We start from the raw sequence: 21,349 nt of genomic DNA, 5'->3' as shown, positions 1-21,349 counted from the left end.
TCGTGGCCTCTCTCAGCACAGTGTCCACATGTGGGTTGAGCTTGGGTACACGTGTGTGTCGTGTGTCCAAAACGACAACACTTGTAGCATTTGGGGACAGCCACATGCTCCTTGAAGGGGTGACTGCCCCAATTTATGAACGCTCTATTTTGTTGACTTATTGTTCTCCAGGCTGCGGGGGAAAGCTCCACTACCCAGTTCGTAGAATTTCCCACTCTGGCATTTTTTTGGAATTTCGGGAGAACGAGATCATTTGGTTCAACATCTGGGTGGTCCTGCTGGAGGTTTCTTCTGTATAGTTCATCCTGGCGTGTTGCTGGGGTTAGGTCCTTTTCGGTATCATAAATTGTTATGCTGGGCCCCTTTCTTTTCGGGGGTGCAGCCTGTAGGCCAAGTGTTTGTATTTTGGGGTTACTAATGATTTTGTTAGCTTCTTCTTTCGTCTCAGTTTCAATGATGACACCAATATTACGTGTCTTACGCACAGATTTAATTTTTGCCATTTTTAGGTCTTCTGCTAAATTTTCGACCATTATATTTTTTACTTCCTCACTTGTGTGATTATCTTCTGTGGAAGTAGGTCTAACAATTACCAGATGTGGTTTTTGTAGGAGAGTTTTCCTTTTGGTTGAGTTTCCTGATTCAGTTGTTTGTTTGTTCAGCATTTCTGGGAATCCTCAGCGCACATGCATAGGTAGGGGCGCGCTGTTGCATTTGACTATCCCTACCGTCAAGATATGCCTCGAGTTTAGCCACTGCTTTGTCGCGTTCGAGGTGCGTTGTGAGTAAAATGGTTTCCAATTTCGTCCATAGGGAAACTATGTCTGCACGTAGAGCTGTACTGACTCTGCTGTTGGTTGTCTTCATTAAAGTTTCTAGTGCAGTTCTCAGGTAGAGAACCTGCTCTAAAACGGGACCCTGAGGCAGAGTGGGATCCAGTGGTGTCTCTTCATCATCATTTTCTCCTTGCTGGGAAGATCGGTCTTGTAGTTCCTTTCGTTCACTTTGGGATCTGGTTTCCATTTCTGATTTCGGAAATGATTCTTTATTACGCTTCTTGGAGGCTGGAGTAGGCCTGGAGGCATCAGTATCACCCCGTAGGCTTGGAGTTTGGATAGTTTCAGGAGTTGTTATGTTGTTGTTATTTGGTTTTTAGGAGCATTATCAACTAAGGCCATATTTCTCCGGGTTATGCGGTGGTCATTCCCTGACCTTTCCGCATCTTCCGTATTTGGTGGTCACGGGCTCGAACCCCGGTCTAATCAAGAAGCGTGTGCTACGCACTGCTGCTCCTGCCCACCTGGCTACGGAGGCGCCCCAGTTTCAGGAGTAAAGTCTTGGCATTCATCAATGATTCATCAAAAACGGAAAACAGGGGTTTCCAGATAATCGGGTCGCCGTTAGTATTCTCCTAAAAAGTAGCAAAATGATGGTTGAAACAAGTCTCTATGATAAACAGAAACCGGGCATTGGGCTGTAGCCTTCTAGTCACCTGGGAAAAATAGGAAAAGCTCAAGCGAAAAAACCTCTAAATAAATAGAACAAGTTTGTTTTTAAGTTTTTGGGGACGATTAATACGATGGCAGTCTTCGTTTTCTTGCAGGATAAGCCCGGGGGAAGTTTCACATCTGCCACAAAAAGTTTGTAGACGTGTGGGGAACACACACAGAAAACATGGTAAAGTTAGTTTAAATCAGGCGAAAAGTTTCAGAGACGTTGTGCCTGTGGGCATAAGAGGAGAAAAGGGTAATTAGGGTGGAAGACGTATAATCCCTAACCTTGTCGCCACGTGATTCTTGACCTTGTTAAGCGACAATCACTAAGCAGACAATTGCTGACACACAGCGGGTGGTCCCCTCCTCAGTCATAATTTGCTAGATATTAGCGTGGCAGCTCCGAAAAGACTGAAAACTGCTCTCTTCAATTTCCTGCCACTTGCTTGCTGCATATGTACGAAGAATGAGAACTTTGTAATTAAATGCGTTGCTTGTCACAAGAATTGTTGCAATAAGTGTGATTGTTCTTCTATAGATATTAAGAACCTGCAGAAAACTAGAAAAGGAGAGGCTTCAATGTAACGCTGGTAGGCAAAAAACAGAAAAAAAATTAAGAATTGCCGAACGAGGGCATCTGTGAAAATTCTTGCGAAGAACAGATCAGCGAAGAAAAATGGTGCTGTTGTTGGTGGTGGTGGAGATGAGAGCAGTGTGTGATTTGTGCTCTGTCTTTTTGTCTATTTTCACTTAAATTATTAGTCATTTTAGATATAATTGATGCTGATAGAAAGCGCTTGACTTCCTTCTTCTGAATATACCAACAGTAGAAACTCTTATTGGACTGTTAGTTCTATATTGATGAATACTTTTTAAAACACTATATTTTCAGTTGATGAAATATTATTTCCTCAATTGAAAGTTGAGGAAAGAAAATGTTCATTAAGAACTCTTAATTAAAAATAATTACGTTAAAATTACGTTGTAAATACCACCCATTAAGTAATATTGAAATAATTAATTTAAAAAAAACTGTGTTCAAATTATATTATAAAAGCAACAGTTCAGCAGTTATGTGAAAATTACCAAATGCTGGGTGAGCGCGATGGTTACAGACGTTCCATTGGTTTCATAGAGTGATGCAGACAACGAAATGGCCAGTATACAACATCTGGATGACTTTACCTGGGGTCGAATAATTAGGAAGCTCGAAGTGCGAGGAGTGTGGCTGCAGAGTTCGGTATCGCCCATAGCCTCATATCACATGCATGGGCGGCCTTTCAGAACGACAGGTACGGCTGTTCGAAGGACCAGTGGTGGTCGTCCAACAAAAAAAAACGCCCAATGATGATCGCTATATACTCCTACAGTCCCACCTTCCCGTGGTGTAGATGAGTGCCCAGAATCATCTGTCCAGGTGATTGATGCTTCTGAGTAACCAAGTGGGCAGAACATAACAACGGAACACACACACACACACAATACACACAAACCTACGTCACACACCTATCTGACCCATTTGTAGTGATACTGTTCTTCACAGAGACACGAGGCGGAGTTGAACAGACGTTCTAGGTGCCTCCCATTACATATACAAATGTCCACATGTCCATGTCTATACTCCTACAGGCCAAGATAGACCGACACCAAACAGCGAGATCCATTGCAAACCAGTTCACAGGACACAGGATATCGCGGTTTACTGTGGCCAGGCGACTCCACAAAGGTGGACTCTTTGCCCGACGGCCAGTACGCTGTATCCCTTTAACACTTGCCCATCGGAGACACCGTTTACAGTGGTGCATTGAACACAAGGACTGGACAGCAGCGCGTGAGGTAAGGTACTCTTTACTGATGAAGTAGATTCAGTCTCAGCAGAGATTCTGGTCGTCATCTAATCTGGCGAGAGGTTGGCACACGGTATCACTCCGCAAACGTCACTGAAAGGGATCGATATGGCGGTCGAGGTGTTCTCGTCTGGGGAGACGTTATCTTGGATGAACGTGCACAATTTCAGATACTGGAAGGCGGTGCTCTAACCATTGCACGCTACTGTACTGAAGTAATCCTTCCCCATGTGAATCTGTTCCGAAGTGCCATTGGCCAACAGTTCGTGTTTAACGATGATAACGCCACACCCCATCGGACTGCAGCTGTGATGTGCTTACGGAAAGTGAGGACATTGTTGGTAGGGTTGGCCTGCCCATTCTACCTATCTAAATCCCATTGAACACACATGGGGAGCCCTGGGGAGACGACCAGCAACACGCCCACAATGGACGGTGTTACCGCAAGAACTTATCAAAACAAAATTGTTCTAAGTATGGACAGGCAGTGCATCGACATTAGGGGTGGCCATATGTAATACTAAGGACCACCTCTTCCCTTTGTTCCATCTTTGGCAGTGATGCATCTGTATCGTGGCGGCCAGTGCTATGTTGCCATTTTTCAATAAAGTCCCTCTGCACAGTTGTTTTCGTTGTTGTGTCGGTAGTAGTATTAGTAGTGGCATGTGATGCAAGAAAGCAAATGTATGAGCTTATGCAGCATCAGCCAAAAAAAAAAAAAAAAAAAAAAAACACATCATTCCCTCCAAATGCCTGTCCAGTTCCTCCTTAAATTTATTTAATCTATTAACTTCCACAACTACAGATGGAAGCTTGTTCCAGCAATTAACCACCCGCTGGCTAAAGGCAAATTTCCACACATCTATTCTACATCTGTCTTTTCTTAATTTGAATTTATGCCCCCTTAGGTTCGTAATCTGAACAAGTGGAAGGATCCCATCAGAAGTCAGCGTGCTGAACCCATTCAAGGCCTTATACACCTCAATTAGATCACCGCGCAGGTGCCTAGTCTCCAGCCACTGCAATTTGCAGAACTTAAGCCTCTCTTGGTAAGAGGATCCCTTCATTCCCCTCACTAATCTTGTTGCCCTTCTCTGTACACGATCAAGTAACTCTACATCCTTCCTAAAATGAGGCCTCCAGACCTGTACGCAGTACTCAAGGCGTGGCCTGACCACTGCCTTATACAGAGGGATAATCACCTCCTTTTCCCTGCTAGCAAAATTCCTATATATCATTGGCAGCCTGTCTGCATTGCTCAGAAAACTTCATATCTGACTGCACAATTACTCCCAGGTCTTTTTCATTTTCTACCACCTTAAGGTAGTACCACACAGTTGGTACGTTTCTCTGGGGTTACTTCTACCCATATGCAGTACTTTGCATTTGTCAAGGTTAAACTTCAGTTGCCACTTCTTAGCCCATCTGCCCAAATTATCTAGATCCTGTTGCAGTAGCACACTGCCATTACTGTCATTAACAACCCTGCCAACCTTGGCATCATCTGCAAACTTCGACATTAAGCCTGATATACCTTCATCAATATCATTGATAAATATACAAAACAACAGTGGACCTAACACCAAACCCTGTGGGACGCCACTAATAACATTAGTCCAAGAAGAGCAGCACCCATTGATTACCACCCTCTGTCTTCTCGCACTTAACCATCCTTTTATCCATTGTAGCAACTTACCCTTAATACCATTCTGCTCCAATTTGTACAGTAATCTTCCATGCGCAACAGTGTCAAAAGCTTTCTTGAAATCCAAGTATATGATATCAAAATTATTTTTTGCATCCGGTTCCTTTGTGACTACATCATAATAACCAATCAAATTTGTCAGACAAGACTTTCCTTTAACAAACCCATGCTGTGTCTGAATTATTGCTGCAGTCTTGTCTAGATGATCCTGCAATGCATCTTTAACCAGTGACTCCATTATTTTACCCGAACAGAAGTTAAACTAACTGGTCTGTAATTACTCGTGTCACCCGTCGATCCCCCCTTTGTGAATTGGGGATACATTTGCACATCTCCAGTCCGTGGGAACCTCCCCTGAGTCCAAGGATGCTGTCATAGTTATGGCTAAGGTTTTGTTTAGTTGCTTTGCCGCCTCCTTTAATATAACTGGATAGGTCCCATTCACCCCAGGTGCTTTTCTTACGTTTAACTTCAACAGTTTCTCTTCCACTTTGCTCTCAGTTATTACAAAATCATTAAGTATCCTGGTACAATTTGATAACCTTCTATCATTTTCAAACTTTAATAAATCCTCAAGTGTGAATGTATATGCAAAATACTCATTCAGTTTGTTTGCTATCTGAGCAGGATCATCAACAGTCGAACCATCGATGTCAAGTGGACCAATCAGATTCATCCCCTTCCTTTTAGAGTTTATGTAAGTAAAGAAATCCTTGCTGTTTTTCTTAGCAACTTTTCCAAGGATTTCCTTCGTCATTTCTGTACCTCACGAGGTTCCTTTGGTATGCTTTCCCCATTTTCAGGCCATTCCTATGATCAGTTACAGGGGAAAATCTGACTGGTCCTTAGGTTTTGCACAGCAGTGTAGTTGTAAAAAATTATGACTCAGCAAATGGGTTAACTTGACGCAGTATCTCGTCCAACTGTTGCATTACTTCGGCCACACACCCTTGTGCCCGGTAAGCCGTTTTGTTTTTGCTTCAGCAGAATCGAAAATATAAAGTAGTCCCTATCCTGGCTTATTTGCCTCATTTGGATATAGCGGTGAGGCCAAATGGTAAATCTAGCCGTGTATTCTAAAACAGTGTGGACCATTTCCAATTGCTGAGTTGTACTCTTGTGTATGTTCTCTGTAGTTATTTGCTTAATGTCTATGCCCGATAAGCAGCACTCGTAACAGAGTTGGTAGGTCAGACAGTGGGTCGAGTGAAACCTTTCCATCCTGACAGCATTTTGTGTATTTATTGGATGTGCTTAACTCATGTCCCCAATATGTTGCATTGCAATACTCACAGTAGTAACACATCTTTCCATTGTCGTGTTCTTCTACATTAATTACAGATTGATTATTCGCATCCGGTACTTCTATTTCATTAGTTCTGCAGCATCTTCTCATTTCCAATCTTTTGCTTCTCTTTCTTCAATGTTTTCTGTCACTCTTCGTAGTCGTAAAGACTCGTTTTGGTCTCTCTTAGTCTAATAGATCTCTCCTCTAATGTTTCGTCAGAAAACTTCTACATTTTCTCAAAGTTTGTATACAGTGTTGAGCCATTTTTTGCACTTCTAAAAACGGTTTATTAAAATTAAAGACAGAAAAATAGCTTTCAGGCCTAGGCTGCCTTTCTTCAGTCGAAAACCGTTAGTACAAAAATTAATAAACAAGGCCCTTTATGGTTGTCATGCGAGGTGAATCGTGTGAACGGGTGCTGGCAACAATTCTTAGCAGTTGGAAAATTTGATTACACCTAAGCGTTTTATATATATAGATACCACATTTTCAGGCTTGTTAGTAAACGTCTCACGAGCCCAATGGTCAGGGCATTCAACCATAAAGTATGCAAACCACCGTTCAAATACCACCAAAATTACTTTTATAAAAAAATCGTGTGGCACCATCCATAAGCAAAATTTAAAGGATCATGAGGGAAAACTTGGTTCAAACTTCCCCACAAAAAATCGGTTCCAAAGGCCAGTACGTATATCACAAAAAAAAAAAAAAAACACAAACTATAATATTTAGGCCACCCAAATAATTAAATTCTTCTGCCGTGCTGCGTATCTTATGTCTGTTTATTGCGTGTGTTCTTTGGTCAATTTGCCTGTTTTGCTGGACGAAAATCTCCAGTTTCTGAAGGAAAAAACCTTGTTGTGTACGCCTGGAGACCGACTAACTCAGCCACGAAATGAAAAAAGCCCGTTAAAGTTCTTCTCGTTATCGACGGGATTCGAACCCGGGTCTTTTCCACCCGGTGTGGGGTGGACGGTGACGATACTTCTGTGCTGCCCACGCAGACTGTACCTATACAGTATTAAAGCTGAAAAACTGAGAAATAATGTATTTTCATTTCTATTTATTGAAGATTGTAGTATTCATTATATTCTTCAAGGTTGCCAAATAAACTTCTGCAGAGGGGTGAGAAAAACTATAGCGCCAGCCCTGATGTCCAAGTGAAATTTTATAAATGGTTTCCCACATGAATATGCGCCGCTGTTTCACCTTTGAATGAATCGGTTGTGCCGTCAAAACGAATTTTTGTGAATATTTTTAACGTTAATTATGTTGCGTTGCATTGTGGGACTTATTTGAGGAGGTGCATTCTGGGGTTGGTTTCGATGCGCATGAGAAGTGCCAACACCAACCGCTACCCGCCAGCTGTCGTGTCACATACGAGGCACCTTGTTTGTTTGTGGGAAGAAAGATCTTTCAGGATGAAAAACCTCTTTTTCTTGAAAGATAAAAATTCCTCGATATTTTCATCTGGTGTTGAGATCTGAAAATAAAATTATGTGTATTCTTCCATAGTTCCACTTGCTCTTGAAAAGCTGTAAAATCTATTCCAAAGTATAATTTAAAATTTAAAATTAGCGGTGTGTTTCCTTGAGGCCTTATCAAATTTAATTGCAATGATTATGCTGTTTTCTGGAGAAAACTGATGGATACCACGGACACTAACCAAACTAGAGCTCGAAACATAAAATTACGTGAAATTAATATTACCAGGGGAAACTTAAGGGAAGCGATTAACTCGCTCCCCAGTAAAGCAACGATCGGACCGGACCAGTTCACGCCAATAAACGCCCTCCATGACCTCTTCCAACGAATATTAAGTGAGCGGATTATCCCAAAGGCACGGAAAAGATATTATGTAAAACCAGTTCCAAAATAAGCAATCCTAAACACCGTCAATGAACACTAGTTTGGGGACAGGTCAGAATACTTGCATTCCTTGCCCCCCGAAGGTCGACTATTACAAATTTAATGATACTACTACGGATACAGCGAGCCTTAAATAATAAACAACAGTTAGAAATCGTTTTCCTGGATGTAGCAGCAGCCTTCAACATCATCTCCATCCCAGCTATGACAGTAATCCAGAAGGAGTAAATTCCCTCATTAAAGGAAGCACCTTAAGTGTTCTGACCAACACCCTTCAAGAAAAACATTTATCGAAATTAACGGAAAACAAACAGCAATTTATTCGACCTATAGGGGAGTACCCCAAGGGGGCATATTATCAACCACCTTTTTCTTCGCGATAGCTTGCGCAATTGCGAAGCCCCATTTTCAGCTCAACACTCTGAATTCATTACGTATGCAGACGATTTGGAATTTTTTGTTACCTCTGAAGAACAAGAAACTGCTCTTTATCTATTCGAGAAGCAAACAAGACAATCAGGGAGCTAGAAGAACATCTGCACTACATTGGTCTGAAAATTAATGAATAGAAAACTGCCCAAATGAACTTCACCAACAAAAAGAAGAAAAACGAAATTATGCGCTTTGTGAACAATACCAGAATTCAAAAAGCTCACACACATTGGCCTTAAGAGGAATGAAGGATTACACTTCATACTTCACTTCGAATACATTATTAAAAAGACATACGCAGCACTCTGAAGCACTAGAGAAGAATTCACCGGGCTCCGAAGCCCTCATCTTATGATTCAATACGTCTTTCAATGCGTTAAACCAATTCCGTTGTACGCATCAACTATCTGGTCATCGACCCCCCGAGACAACATCAAGGTCTTCTTATGAGTAGAATACTGAATCCTGAGATGGCTAAACAGGATCTCCAGGAAACTGCTTACCATTTCAAGAGCGGTCTTGTACGCCAATCTTGAAAACATGACACCCTAGAAGCATAGTGGCATAGTATTTACCGTTAGGCGCCGCCTGTGGTTTCCCACATCTGCGTCGTACGTACTCTGTGATGGAATGAAGAACTACTGGATAAGCCAGAAAAAGTGTAGTGTCTGGTTTACGCAGTACTCTGTTATGTTCTGTTCTGTTCTGTTGTCGTGTTTCTGGCTGCTTGGCCGCAGGGCCTTAATGGACACTACTTGCCTGCTACCACCACCACTGAGACTGGGAGTTGAGCCAGACTGCCATCATAATCTGGTTGCTCTCTGCCAGGGTCGCCTAAGCATTCTGGACGAAGACCAAATAAAAAAAGGGAAGAGACTGGAAAAGATAGTACAAAAGAAGAAGGAGGAGAAAAGAAGGCATCTTCCAGCAGAAATAAGAGCTGACAAGGGAGAAGTAGGAATAACCTCTGGTCTGGGATTCCACCGAAGGCAGGGAAAGGAAGACAGCTTGCACAACAAGGGAGGTTGCAAAGTTGGGTAGGTACAATGAAGACTGAGGCATATCTGCTAAAAACTGAAAACGCTTTTTTTGATTTTAACAATTTGCTCTTGGCACTAAGCATGGCATGGTTAAATTTAGAGCCAGTAACAGTTGATTACGTAGTTCAGTTCCAGGTAGATGTTATACGAGTGCATTACGTGGTGCCAGTCCTCCAGTTCACCACATTCACAATGAGCATCTCTTTCAAACCCAAAGTCATGAAGTCTCTTTTTGAATGACCCGAGTTCTGTCAGAAGACGGTAGTATGGAAATTAAAGAAAAAGACCCTCCAGAAGACATTTGTTCATTTATTCCAAAATTATAGGTTTTAATTTAGCCATATGGATGATGAAGATATTTTCGATTTGATCCAGCCCAGGACATTTTATCACGTTAATTCTTTTGAGAACTGAAAAAAGTTCGGATTCTGTAAAAAAGATCAGTCACAGAATGAGACATATATTGACTTAGCATGGCGAATTCCTTTATAAGTTTAAAAGTCCTGATTCAAATCGTCATCTTGAAAAGATTTTTTAATGTAACATTTAGTGTTTCTGTCCAGAAAGATGTTTCTACTGTGTTTTCTGTTACTATTCTGAAGATTTCAGAGGAAAAGACCCCATGGATCAAAATCCTGAACAAAATCAATCCAGTGTGAGCAGGACACTTTAATATTATCTATGATCCTAGAAGGGTCTGTTTTTGCTTAGATGGTGGTCAATATTTTTAAATCATCCCCGTAAGACAATGCATCTGGTCTCTGACTTATGAAAGGGGAAATAATGGCAGTGAAGAGGAGACCAGAGAGGACTCCCCTTTGTCGTAGTCCTGTAGATATTTGATTGATATTGGCTTTTTTGAATAATGGAGTAGAATTGTACGGTTGAGAAGGAGTATTGAGAGGAAGTGCAATGCATCTCCACCTATAGAGTAGTGGTTTTCATGCAGTTTTAGGAAAGCAGGTATCTGAGCGGCAACAAAAGTTGCTTCGATGTCGAGCTATGTTATGAGCAGTTCTTTTTTTTTTTCTCTCAAATGTGGGTGGTGACAAGGAGATTGGAAATGGAGAGCCTATTTCGTAATGAATGAATTTGTGGTGGGGCATCTGGAAGTATGTGAGTTATTAGAGTTGGAAAGAGCGACCTTTCTAGTAGTTTCAGGAGAGATGAGGAATTGGTGATGGGTCTGAAGTGCTTTTTCAATGACGGCGTTCTTATTTTTGAGTTGTAGGATGGCAGATACCTGAACGGCATCAAAAGCTGCTTCGATGTCGTGGTATGTTATAAGGAGATCGTCTTTTCTCTCTCAAATGCTGGAGAGCAAGGCAGGATGACAAGGTGTGTCGTCCAGCCCTGGTCGGACGCGACGGACAATGGATGACCCTCATCTTATGAGGGATATTTGAAAGGGCGATCCTCGACACTTTCCTTTTATTTTTGCTCTTCCTTTTCTTCTTCACAGCAATGTAGGCAATTTTTAAAAATGGAGCTTTGGGGGGGGGGAGTACTGGGTTGAGGCAGATCACCCGGGTCAGATTCGTGTTCAGTGGCGGAACTGGAGCTCAGGCGCGCACCCATGGTAGTAGACTGAATCGATAGTTCAGGATTAAAAGTATGCACTGAAACATGGGAGTAGGGATGCAGCTCAACAGGGATAAAAAGCAGGGTAACTGAAGGCTGGCTTGGTATTGGGTCAACCAAGTGGTTTCAGTTAAAAATCAAAGTATTATTTCACAGCGCGTCCAGTAGAGCAGCTGCCAATTCGCTGAGCAAATCAAGGTCATAGTTAATAACTAATTAGATAGTCTAAGCAGTAAATGAAGTCACTGTAGTGGTTCCACCACTCAAGGTTAGCAAATCTCCACGCAATACGAATATTAACAGGTTGATTGTTAGTCACACCACATGTTGCCATTATCACGTGACTTTTGGTCTGCGAACAAATGCCTTTGTTTCCAGGGTGGCAGAAGAAGAAGAAGCAATGGCCACCGTGCAACTTTGAAATTTAGCGCTAGTACTGGAACTTCTAATGCAAAGCCAACTCTTCTTAATAAAATATGCAAATAATAAGACAACGGTAAGATTAATCCTCCGAGTGTTGCAATATGGAAGTAAATAGCTAGCAATCAATAAATACTAATAATTGCATGCAAACCAAACATCAGTTTGTCAATAAACCACAGCCAGACTTGAAGGGGAATGGTCGTGCTACTTAGAGACCAAGTGGTAGCTGACAAAGCAACATTTTATAAATCGTTAATAACAATACTGTCCCTTAAAAGTCGGCAAAAAAAGGAATGAACGAACGCACCAACTGAAGGGGAATACATGACACTGATTTATATCCCATATTGCACAAAAATACCATAAATTAAAAGAACTTTTGCAGTGCACTAAAATATTCCACCAATACAAACATGGACGAGTCCACCAGTAGTCGCATTTCAAAGGTAGGCATTCCCATTCAGCCGTTGATTAACGGTGACCAGATTTCCCAGGGTATGCCAAAGAACACAGTCCCAAACCACAGCACCACTGCCTCCAGCCTGCAGAACACCAACTCTGCATCCAAGTGCCATGGCTTCGTGTTGCTTTTTCCAAATTCGGATACGCCCATCACAGGATAGAGTGCAATCACAGGATTGAGTCAAACGGCAACAGGGGCTTCCCCCATCTCCGTGTAGTATACATTGTGAGTGTGAAACAGAACACTGTCAATGCCAGAGGTTTAAAAGTGTATGGATTTTGTATATGGGTAGTGTTGTGTACCGTTGTTCCTCTGTTCATTTAGCCGCTGAGCCCCTAATAGGACCCAATGTTGTCCACACTTTGCCTCGAGGGGGTAGACCAAGTACCCAGTAATTAAGATATTATTTACTCTGGCAAGTCCTGACGCCTAATTTCCTGAGATTTCAGTGGCTAGGACCTTAAAAAAAATAAATAAGAATAATAAATAAAATTAAAAAAATAAAAACGGGAAAGAGGGGAAAAGGAGAAAACTAGTGTTGGTAGCCAAACGTGGTTGTGCGAGGTTCAATTTTGTATGATTAAATTTTGACGTGTGGGGCGTATTCTGGTGTATAGGAAGAGTGGAGGACGGAGGCTGTAGACTGGGCAGAAAAGACAGAAGAATGCGGACGATGGATAGGACGACCCCAGTGGTCAGTGGGGCCTGCCAAGGCCAATCACAGGATAGAGTTGAAATCATATTCATTACACCAGGCGACAGATTTCTAGATTTTGGTGGTGCAGTGTCGGTGCCGAAGTGTCCATGCTTGGCGTCAGCCCTCGTGGATACCACAATTTGTATTATAACTGCTGTCCATAGCGTTTTGAAAAGGGGAGGAGGAGACTGTAGCTGATGCAAAACCAAGTAATATATTATTGCAGATAAACAATTGAATTTAGCGGCCTATTTCCTTAAAGTAAAATGATCTGGAAAGCTTGTATTGAAATTCATCAATCAACAATATTTCGTTTGCGTGAGAGAAAGCAATAATTCAAATACGCACCTGAAATGTTTTTAAATTTTATATCCTATTAGTGAGATACAGTTTAATTTGCAACCCACGCTTTGTGGGTTGCAAATCGAGGATAGTTGTACATCTCTTTATCTATATGCAGATCTCTGGAGTTGGTCCGTGGTTGTTCGAACGCGTGACGCTCTTAATAAAGGGGCTTTTCATTAAAAGAAAATGGGGCGCACTTCATAAAATTACCATTCTGTGTACAACACACCATCTCACTTGGTTTCTATCAGTGGAGCTATGCTTTGTATATGAGAACCATTCGATAAATGTCATATCATCTTATGGTCTTTTCATATTTATTATTCTGCTATATGGCCTTTGTATGTCTTTAAGATTCCCAACTGATAAAATGCGATTTCTTGTGGCTTCTCCACCGCTTTTTCCTGGTCTTTTGCTTTGTTTTCTATCCAGTTTCTTCTGAAGAAAACTTCTTCTGGCTTCTCTACAGCTTTTATCTCCCCTTTTGTTATTTTTTCTATTGGCTTTCTTCCGAAGAAAGCCAGCCTCTCAAGATTTGCAAAGGGGGCTTCTACAAGCACGTGACAAATAAATGCTACCAAGAAGCTGATGACCGCATGACCAACGAATTCGTAAATCTGAAAGGAAACAGAAATATAATATAAACGTCATGGATTTCAGGAATCGATCAATAATCTAATTAATATATTATAATGAGTCACTTGCTTAATGCTAAATTATTAATATTAGGTTTCACTGAAATATATTTTAGTTTAGATTTTAACTAAAAATCTAAACTAAAATATATTTTAGTTTAGATTTTTAGTTATGCGTTTAATTGAGTTCTAATTAAACGCATACCACTGAAAGGCTGATTTCCATCTGCATACAGTTTCTGACTAAATAAGCAAATATTTCGAAGTATCTTAGCAAAATCAAAATTTCCACTCCAAAAATCCCTAAACGCAAAGATACGAACTTGAACGCATTCAAGTTCTCCAGAGCTAGAGCTGAATTCAACAGACACAAATCTGCGTCAATTAAGAAGCATCTCAAAACCCTAAAAAAAGGGGAAAACGTTCTACAAAACGAACGGTAATCCTCGTAGTAGACAGACCCGGCTGAGTGGCTCAATTACGTCGCCAGATTTTCTTAACAGATTCCAGCTCTACCTAACCTGCCCATCTTCAGTCAGTCTCATCCTACTGATGATCTCGCTACAATCCGAATTATGAAGCGACAACTGATACAGTCCATTATGACCACTCACAGCAACCACGGGTGGCAAAGGCATCCCCCATTTCATTATCAAATGCATAAATGTCTTATCATCGATCCGCTCCTCAACCTTTATAACAGATGCCTGAAGGTCATTACTTTCGACCACATTGGAAGAGGTATTCCGTCCGGCCTCTTCTTAAGCCCCAATAATCAACTGTCCTGATCCAATCAGACCCATCGCTTGCGCCTCTGTATCGCCACTGTATTTTCTGAGAGAGTGCAGAGCAAATACACCATGGGACCTCTCGAAGATGAACAATAATTAATCTTGTAACCACCGCACTGTGCGTTTTAAAAGCCTTAAAACAAAGACAGGAGCTATCAATTATATACCCTAACATCCATTCTGCATTTGACGCCAGCTACCGTTGCGGACAAAAAACTGCATCACCTTAAAAAAAGTAATATTTATGGTGAAAGGTATAAGATATTGTTTGATTGCAGTCATTTTGTTCGTCGCAAAGCAAACGTGTTGCGTCAGATAACGCTTCTATTGCATCAGACAGTAATTGCCAGGTATTGCATCAGCCGTTTCTATAAATACGGCTTTGGAAGGCTATACACGCTCATTAGTATCCTGTTCTGCGGAGGTGTAGGCATGCATGGCTCCAGATGTTCAGTTGACACCAAGAAAGAAAAAAAAGAAGTGTAGCAGTTCCTTTGTCCCAGGAAGTGTTTTCTACGCGTGCAATCGCTGATAAAATAGGCTGCCATCAGCCAACAGTATCAAGGGTGCAGAAATTAAAGCGTGATGTGAAGAGAAGACCTGGATCAGGCCGTAAGAGAGTGACTACGCCTTCCTTCGTAAATTGCTATGCTGTACTTCTGATCTGAAACTGGAATTTCAGATGGTGTTGAAACAAGTGTACGAACTATCCAAAGATGGCTTTCGGAATGTGGGCTGCCGGCCCAAGAAAACGAAGAAACCTTTGTTGGCCCAACAAATGAAGAAGCGACTCGACTGGGCAATGTTTTATGGACAAAAGAGCAATGGTACACAGTTGCTCTTTGGTCCATAAGAGAGCAATGGTACACCTTCTGCTTTTCTGACGAATTTAGTTTCAACCTGCATGTATGTAAGTATTTGCGTAGGGCGGCACCTGGAAGTTAATTCATCTCCCCCTCATTTCACTTTTATGACCAGAACTTTGCGGAAATAGCCAGAAAGGAACTGTCTGTTTCGCTACCCGGAATCACCAGGTCGGAAACGCGCAGCCACCACGGGAAGGTTGAACAGGGGCTACTAGCAAAAGCAGCAGCAGAAGAGAGGAACGCCAAGAGCCCAACAAAGTTCTAGCCAAAGACTACCCACAAATTGTTTAAAAAAAAAGGAGCTTAACAACTATACCACAATTAAGTACTGTACACAAGATTTGCCTCACCATATTGAAATGATACTTTGAGGTTGCAAAGTAAACAGAGCGAGTAAACTGGTTAAATTTTATAAATTATCATAAATATCAAAAAGTAAAGGTTATATACAAGATCGAAGAAAATAATTCTGGTACCACGAAATTGGTCCACCGCATATCCAGAAGTTGATTAACTCTCTATGCCAGATCGTTTCAAGGCTGTAATTGCAGCTCGAGGAGGAACAATAAAATATTGAGGACTTGTTTTGCTGATTTACAGTACATAATACTATTAGGTTAACTTGTCATTTCAGTTTGTACACGTAAATGCAATAAAATGGATGTTTGGTTGTCATGATTGCCATTTGCAAGATTTCTCATATTTCCATTAATTACGCATTTTACACTTTGGGAAGATATTTATGGCAATTAGGTATATCAGGTGGAGTATTTTAAATGGATTTCCTTAGAAAGATATATATCCCATCTAACAAATGCATTTCGAACATTTCTGAAACCCACAATGCAGCCAGCGAAAAACACATTATTTGCAAAATTCACAAGTGATGCAGTTTTTATTTGTCCGCTATTGTATATACCCCAACTCTTAAATCTCTTAGAAAGCTATTTCCACGGTGATGTTCTCTGGTTCCTAGAGTCTCCCCTATCCAAGAAGCCCCTTGTGCGAAAGACCAACGAAGACCTTCACTCGTCATATAATTGCTGGTGTGCCTCAAGGAGGTGTCCTGTCCTGCGCTCTCTTCTTTGCAATCATTCTACCGTTTGTGGCCAACAAGTGCAATTGGATCATATATGCTGACGATGTCAGTTCCTTAAATAGATATTGCCATCCGACTCAGCAGCTGCCACTCAGCAAATCAACAGGAAACGGCAGGACACTGCTGATTACCTTAGCGCATTCAACCTCCAAATTAATCCTCTGAATTCAGCACTGTATACAGTGCTGAATTCAGAGGATTCATTTGATGGTTGAATGCGTAAAACATACTGGAGACAGCGTTCAGTGGCTCCTCAGTTCTAAGTGATCAAACCCACAAAGGTCTGGAGGCCGTGTTCGGCTCCAAGCTGTCCTTCATCGACCACGTTAACCTTATACATTTGAGGCTCACTACGCTGGTGTGCCAAGCATCAACTTCTCCACACTAATGACCCACAATTGGGACAAAGTTATATCATATAAAATCTGTACACGACAGTACTATATGTTTCAGAGATATGGGCCTTGGCTGCCGAATCGAACCATGAAAGGATATTTTCTGCAGAATTTTGGCTTCTAAAATGGGCCAGCACCAAAATCCACCTTCTCCCAGTTCTCAGAAGACAGTTAGCAGATATACTGCTTCAACTCCAAGTTGTGTGCTGCTTGAACCTCTCTACAACTGAACTCTGTCTTTATTGGGTACATGATGACTCTTCCACTATCCTAGCTGCGAAGCCTTTAGACAACAGTTACTTTTCAGCAATGAACATGCCCTGCCTGGTCAAGAAGAGACCTTCATCAAGAGGAAACAAAACTTCCATGCCCTCCAGGATTAAGGGCCAATTTGTTTTCCCCCTAGCAAAGCATTCTCTTCTGCAGTAAATACCTAACCACTTCCAGAGCTGTCCCATCACACTTAATGGATCCAGCTGTTGACCTCTTTTATAAGCAACCTTGCGAACTGCAATTATTTGAACTTGAACTTCCTCATTGCTGTAATTACTGGTTATTTGTAAGTTAATTGTTATTCTGTTGTTGTAAGTTAATTATAGTCTAGATTTGTACCACTTTTTGTTAGTGGTGGATAAGACTTGGGCTGCCCTGATCACGTATTTTTGTTACCCACTAGTATTGCACTCCCTCCAGCGTGTGAAAGATTCACGTCCATCCTTGCACCGTCGGAATAGTAGTAGTTGGCCCACCTCTTCGTGGTTTGAGATGGGTGTCGGAAGCAGCCTTTCTGGTGTTCTCACATGATGGCGTCTTTTTACTGCAGCTATTTTAATGTCACAAAATTTACTACGAATCCAATTGTAATACTAGATGCCACCACACGACAGTTACATACCTGTACCCTATAAGATGCCAAACTTAGACATATACCGCCGGTAGACATATCCATTTCTATATGTCTACTAGCGGCTTCGTTTCGGACCAATTTTGTCTTACATCGTGGTAGTATACGTAAAGACAGCACTGGACTCTTTCAACATGACAACACCCCGAGTCACATGACCCGTTTTGTATTGGAATGGTGTGAAGATGATATCCAAGTACTTCGTGTGCCCTCTTGGCCGCTAAATTCCATCAACATCAATCCCATCCGACATTTGTGGGATGGGATTGATGCTCCTCTCTACTGCCGAATTATGCGCAAGTAATCACAGCATGTGTTGACCACTGTCTCCTTCGGGACACCTGGTTATACAAGTTGCACGTAAATCCAGCCAAATCCAAAATTCTGATAACTTCAAGAACAAACTTGACCTTCGTTGACCCCCTCAAATCAAGATCTTGGGTGTGCAACTGTCCTTAGCTACGCAGGCAAAGGGGTCATAAAAGGGTCTTAGGGGTCATAAAAGACCACAAACTCTGCTTCTTCCCACAACGTCAACATCTCAGCAACAAAGTTAAAGTTTTCTCTGCCTCCATCTCTGAGTCTCATGAAGTATAGTGCTAGCGTTCTCTTTGTCCAGGAGAACGCTAACACTATACTACAAAGCAGAATTGCTACCCATTATTACTTATGCTGCGGGTGCGTGGTTCAATCGTGCAGTTATTTCAAAAATGAAACGCAAACTCAACTCCATTCAAAGTGGATTGATCTGGGTCACCTACCAAATAGTCAGGACTGTTACCACTGAGCGTATTCTGGTAATTGTTACAACTCTCCCGCTTGATCTGTATACAGCTTTCTTCTGGCTCTGCTTCAGAATCAAAAAGAAAATACCAACATGTATTCTGGATATTGAACTTAGTCTCACTGCGGATACCAAGCGTGATAAAACACGAGGCTACAATGAACTTGCCAAACAAGGTGAGCTGCTTCGCCACACGGCGGAGTAACCAAAATATTCCTCCCTCAGATTTGCAGTGACCAAAACCGCAAGATCCTGGTTCTCTCTCTCAGCATTGAGATGTCATTTTGACTTACTACGGCACCCTGGATGAATAGGCAAACCTACCTGGTAGCTAGTGACCTTTGTGGAGCTAAGGAAAACTGGTACCATCTTCCTTTTGACTGCGACTTGTATGAGAATCTCAGCGATCAAATTTGGAGAGCAATTCCCAACTTCTCCCCAAACCAGGTGAATCAACCAATCCAGACTCCGGACAATCTTTCTTCTCTGCAGGCCTTTGCATCTGGAAATTTTTGCCCAGCGGAAGAATTTGTATGCCAATGCCAACCTAAAGCATACAAGGGATCCTACAGCCTAGTTTTCACCATTGAAAAGAATGCTAAATACTTTAGTTTTTTTTGATAAATCTGCATACCTCTTTTGGACCCATAGGAACAGGGATGGTCTTATTGAATTTTTTTTTTTTTTTTTTTTTTTTGTTTATCAGCAGTACTAGTTTTTTTCTCTCCCACATCCTGCACCAAGGGTGTTTTTTTTTTTTTTTCTTTTTCTCTTTCCTCTACAATGTGCCCCCAAGTGAGATTGGCCCATCTGTCGGCAACAGCAGGTGAGTCAGAGTCTTATTTCAGACATTATTGTATTACTGGGAGCGTCCCACCTTCCTGTAGTGTAGACGAGTACCCGGAATCATATCTCCAGGTGAATGATGCTTCTGTGTATCCCAAGTAGCCAGAACGCAACGAGCATCCACATTTCTCATACAAATCTAGGCTACTCACACTTCTAGCCCTTTTACAGTTGATTATGTTCTTCTGAACGACACGAGGATGATTTGAAGAGACGTTCTAAGTGCCGCCCTTTACAAATACACATGTCCACACGCCCATTGATTTCTCCAACTAGAGCATATCTAAAAACAATATCCAGATGTTGTTCTTATAGGGTTCTAGGAGCATCAGCAACTAAGGCCATATTGCTCAATGTCTACTGTCTGTAAATTGCGTGTGTTCTGTGGTTGATTTTCTGTTTACTACACCAAAAACGCGAGTTTCAGGAGACGAAACCATGCTACCATCGCCTGATAGCGAATAAATCACTGACCTTGTGAAAAGGTCCCATAAATATTCCTCACATCCACTGGACTCGTACTCCGGTCTTTTCTTCTTGTTGGGGAGAAGGATGGCAATTCCAACTGTGCTAATAATTTTCGGAAATTTTTGATCTAATTTTGTAAATTTTATTAAATTGTATGCAGCTCATGCGATACCCTGTACTAAAGTATAAAATAAATGGTAAAATAAACATTTATCAACTGCATAAATAATAACTGTTACCACTTACCACATTATATTGGGTGATCACAATATTTTCTCTAAGAAGACCATACCGCACCCATATAACAGGCCCATGCACTAAATAGACGCAAAATGTAAGTCGGCTTAGCACAGCCATGATATAGCTGGACAGCATCTTTGTCACCACACCTGTCAGGAAAACGAAAGAGCAAATATAATAAATTGCATCAAACTTCTCTTTTATTCACTTTTAAATTTAATTATTTTTTTTCGGTTTGAGCCGAAGAACATTTATTATCCACACACACAAATCCTAAACCACAAATGCTGATCAGATCATATTTCACATCCTATCTGTGATCCTTTCTAACTTCTTCTTCTACTTCTTGTAGTAGGAGTTTAGGAGCATCAGTGAGCATCTGAATGAAAAACACAGTTTCCAGAAAAAAATCCATATAGTCCTTGCCAGAGACTGACTTACTTAGCCAAGTTGTGAAAAAGGCGTATAAAATCACTTCCATCAACGAGGGGACTCGAACTGAGGTCTCTTCACCTGGTGTGGGGGGGACTGTTGTCCTACCAACAAACTGCCCTTCCTTCCAAGCTGCGTGATAGAGAGGTAAGTTCGAATCCTTCCAATGAATTTCTTGGGGGCCTTTAACGCAACATGGCAGAGCTAGGCATAGAGGACATTAGGTAACTAAGGATGAGCAGTGTATGTCCAGAATCAATGAATCAATTTTGTAACTTTATTTATGGCACCCAAATAGGTAGTTCCTTCAGCAATCACATACCTGCCTGATTGGTAGAACAAAGGAACATCAGCCAAGCCAGTCCTGCACACCACGCTATTCGATGAACCCCCGTGTAAAGTGCATTCACTAGAGGAGGGGGAGGGTTACCTCTCACTGCTTCGTATGGTCCGTATATCACACAAAAAGCGAATGTCACAGCAAGACAGGAACCCAAAATGCGAGACACCTGTAGGAGAAATAAAGAATTTTAATGAAGATTTAATAACTTGTATTACATCAAACTGAAAAATGATATAATAGAATTAAAATGTAGTAACTTTCTATACACTAAAAACGCTTTCCATCTAGTGATTTTGATTTAGCCAATTGGAGAAGAGGGATGAGGATTACGTGATAATAAGTAACAAATACTACAATACGTAA

At 41.4% G+C, this 21,349-nt stretch overlaps 1 protein-coding gene across 1 annotated transcript in view; it reads right to left on the bottom strand.

Annotated features, from left to right (window-relative positions):
- Window positions 1-13,503: 13,503 nt before the first annotated feature.
- LOC150084026 (O-acyltransferase like protein-like) overlaps window positions 13,504-21,349 on the bottom strand; it is a 45,202-nt gene continuing 37,356 nt past the window's right edge. Inside the window, exons 7-9 of the mRNA XM_090375747.1 lie at window positions 20,966-21,152; window positions 20,218-20,360; window positions 13,504-13,800 (exon numbers count right to left, since the gene is read on the bottom strand). Coding sequence (XP_090231873.1) covers window positions 13,504-13,800; window positions 20,218-20,360; window positions 20,966-21,152 — 627 coding nt within the window. The remainder of the gene's footprint in view (window positions 13,801-20,217; window positions 20,361-20,965; window positions 21,153-21,349) is intronic.

Source organism: Mastigoproctus giganteus, chromosome 6 (assembly GCF_048544385.1).
Source record: "Mastigoproctus giganteus isolate SK-2022 chromosome 6, ASM4854438v1, whole genome shotgun sequence".
Taxonomy (NCBI): domain Eukaryota; kingdom Metazoa; phylum Arthropoda; class Arachnida; order Uropygi; family Thelyphonidae; genus Mastigoproctus; species Mastigoproctus giganteus.
Note: the sequence above shows the minus strand (reverse complement) of the source record. Positions and strands in the feature narration are given on the sequence as shown.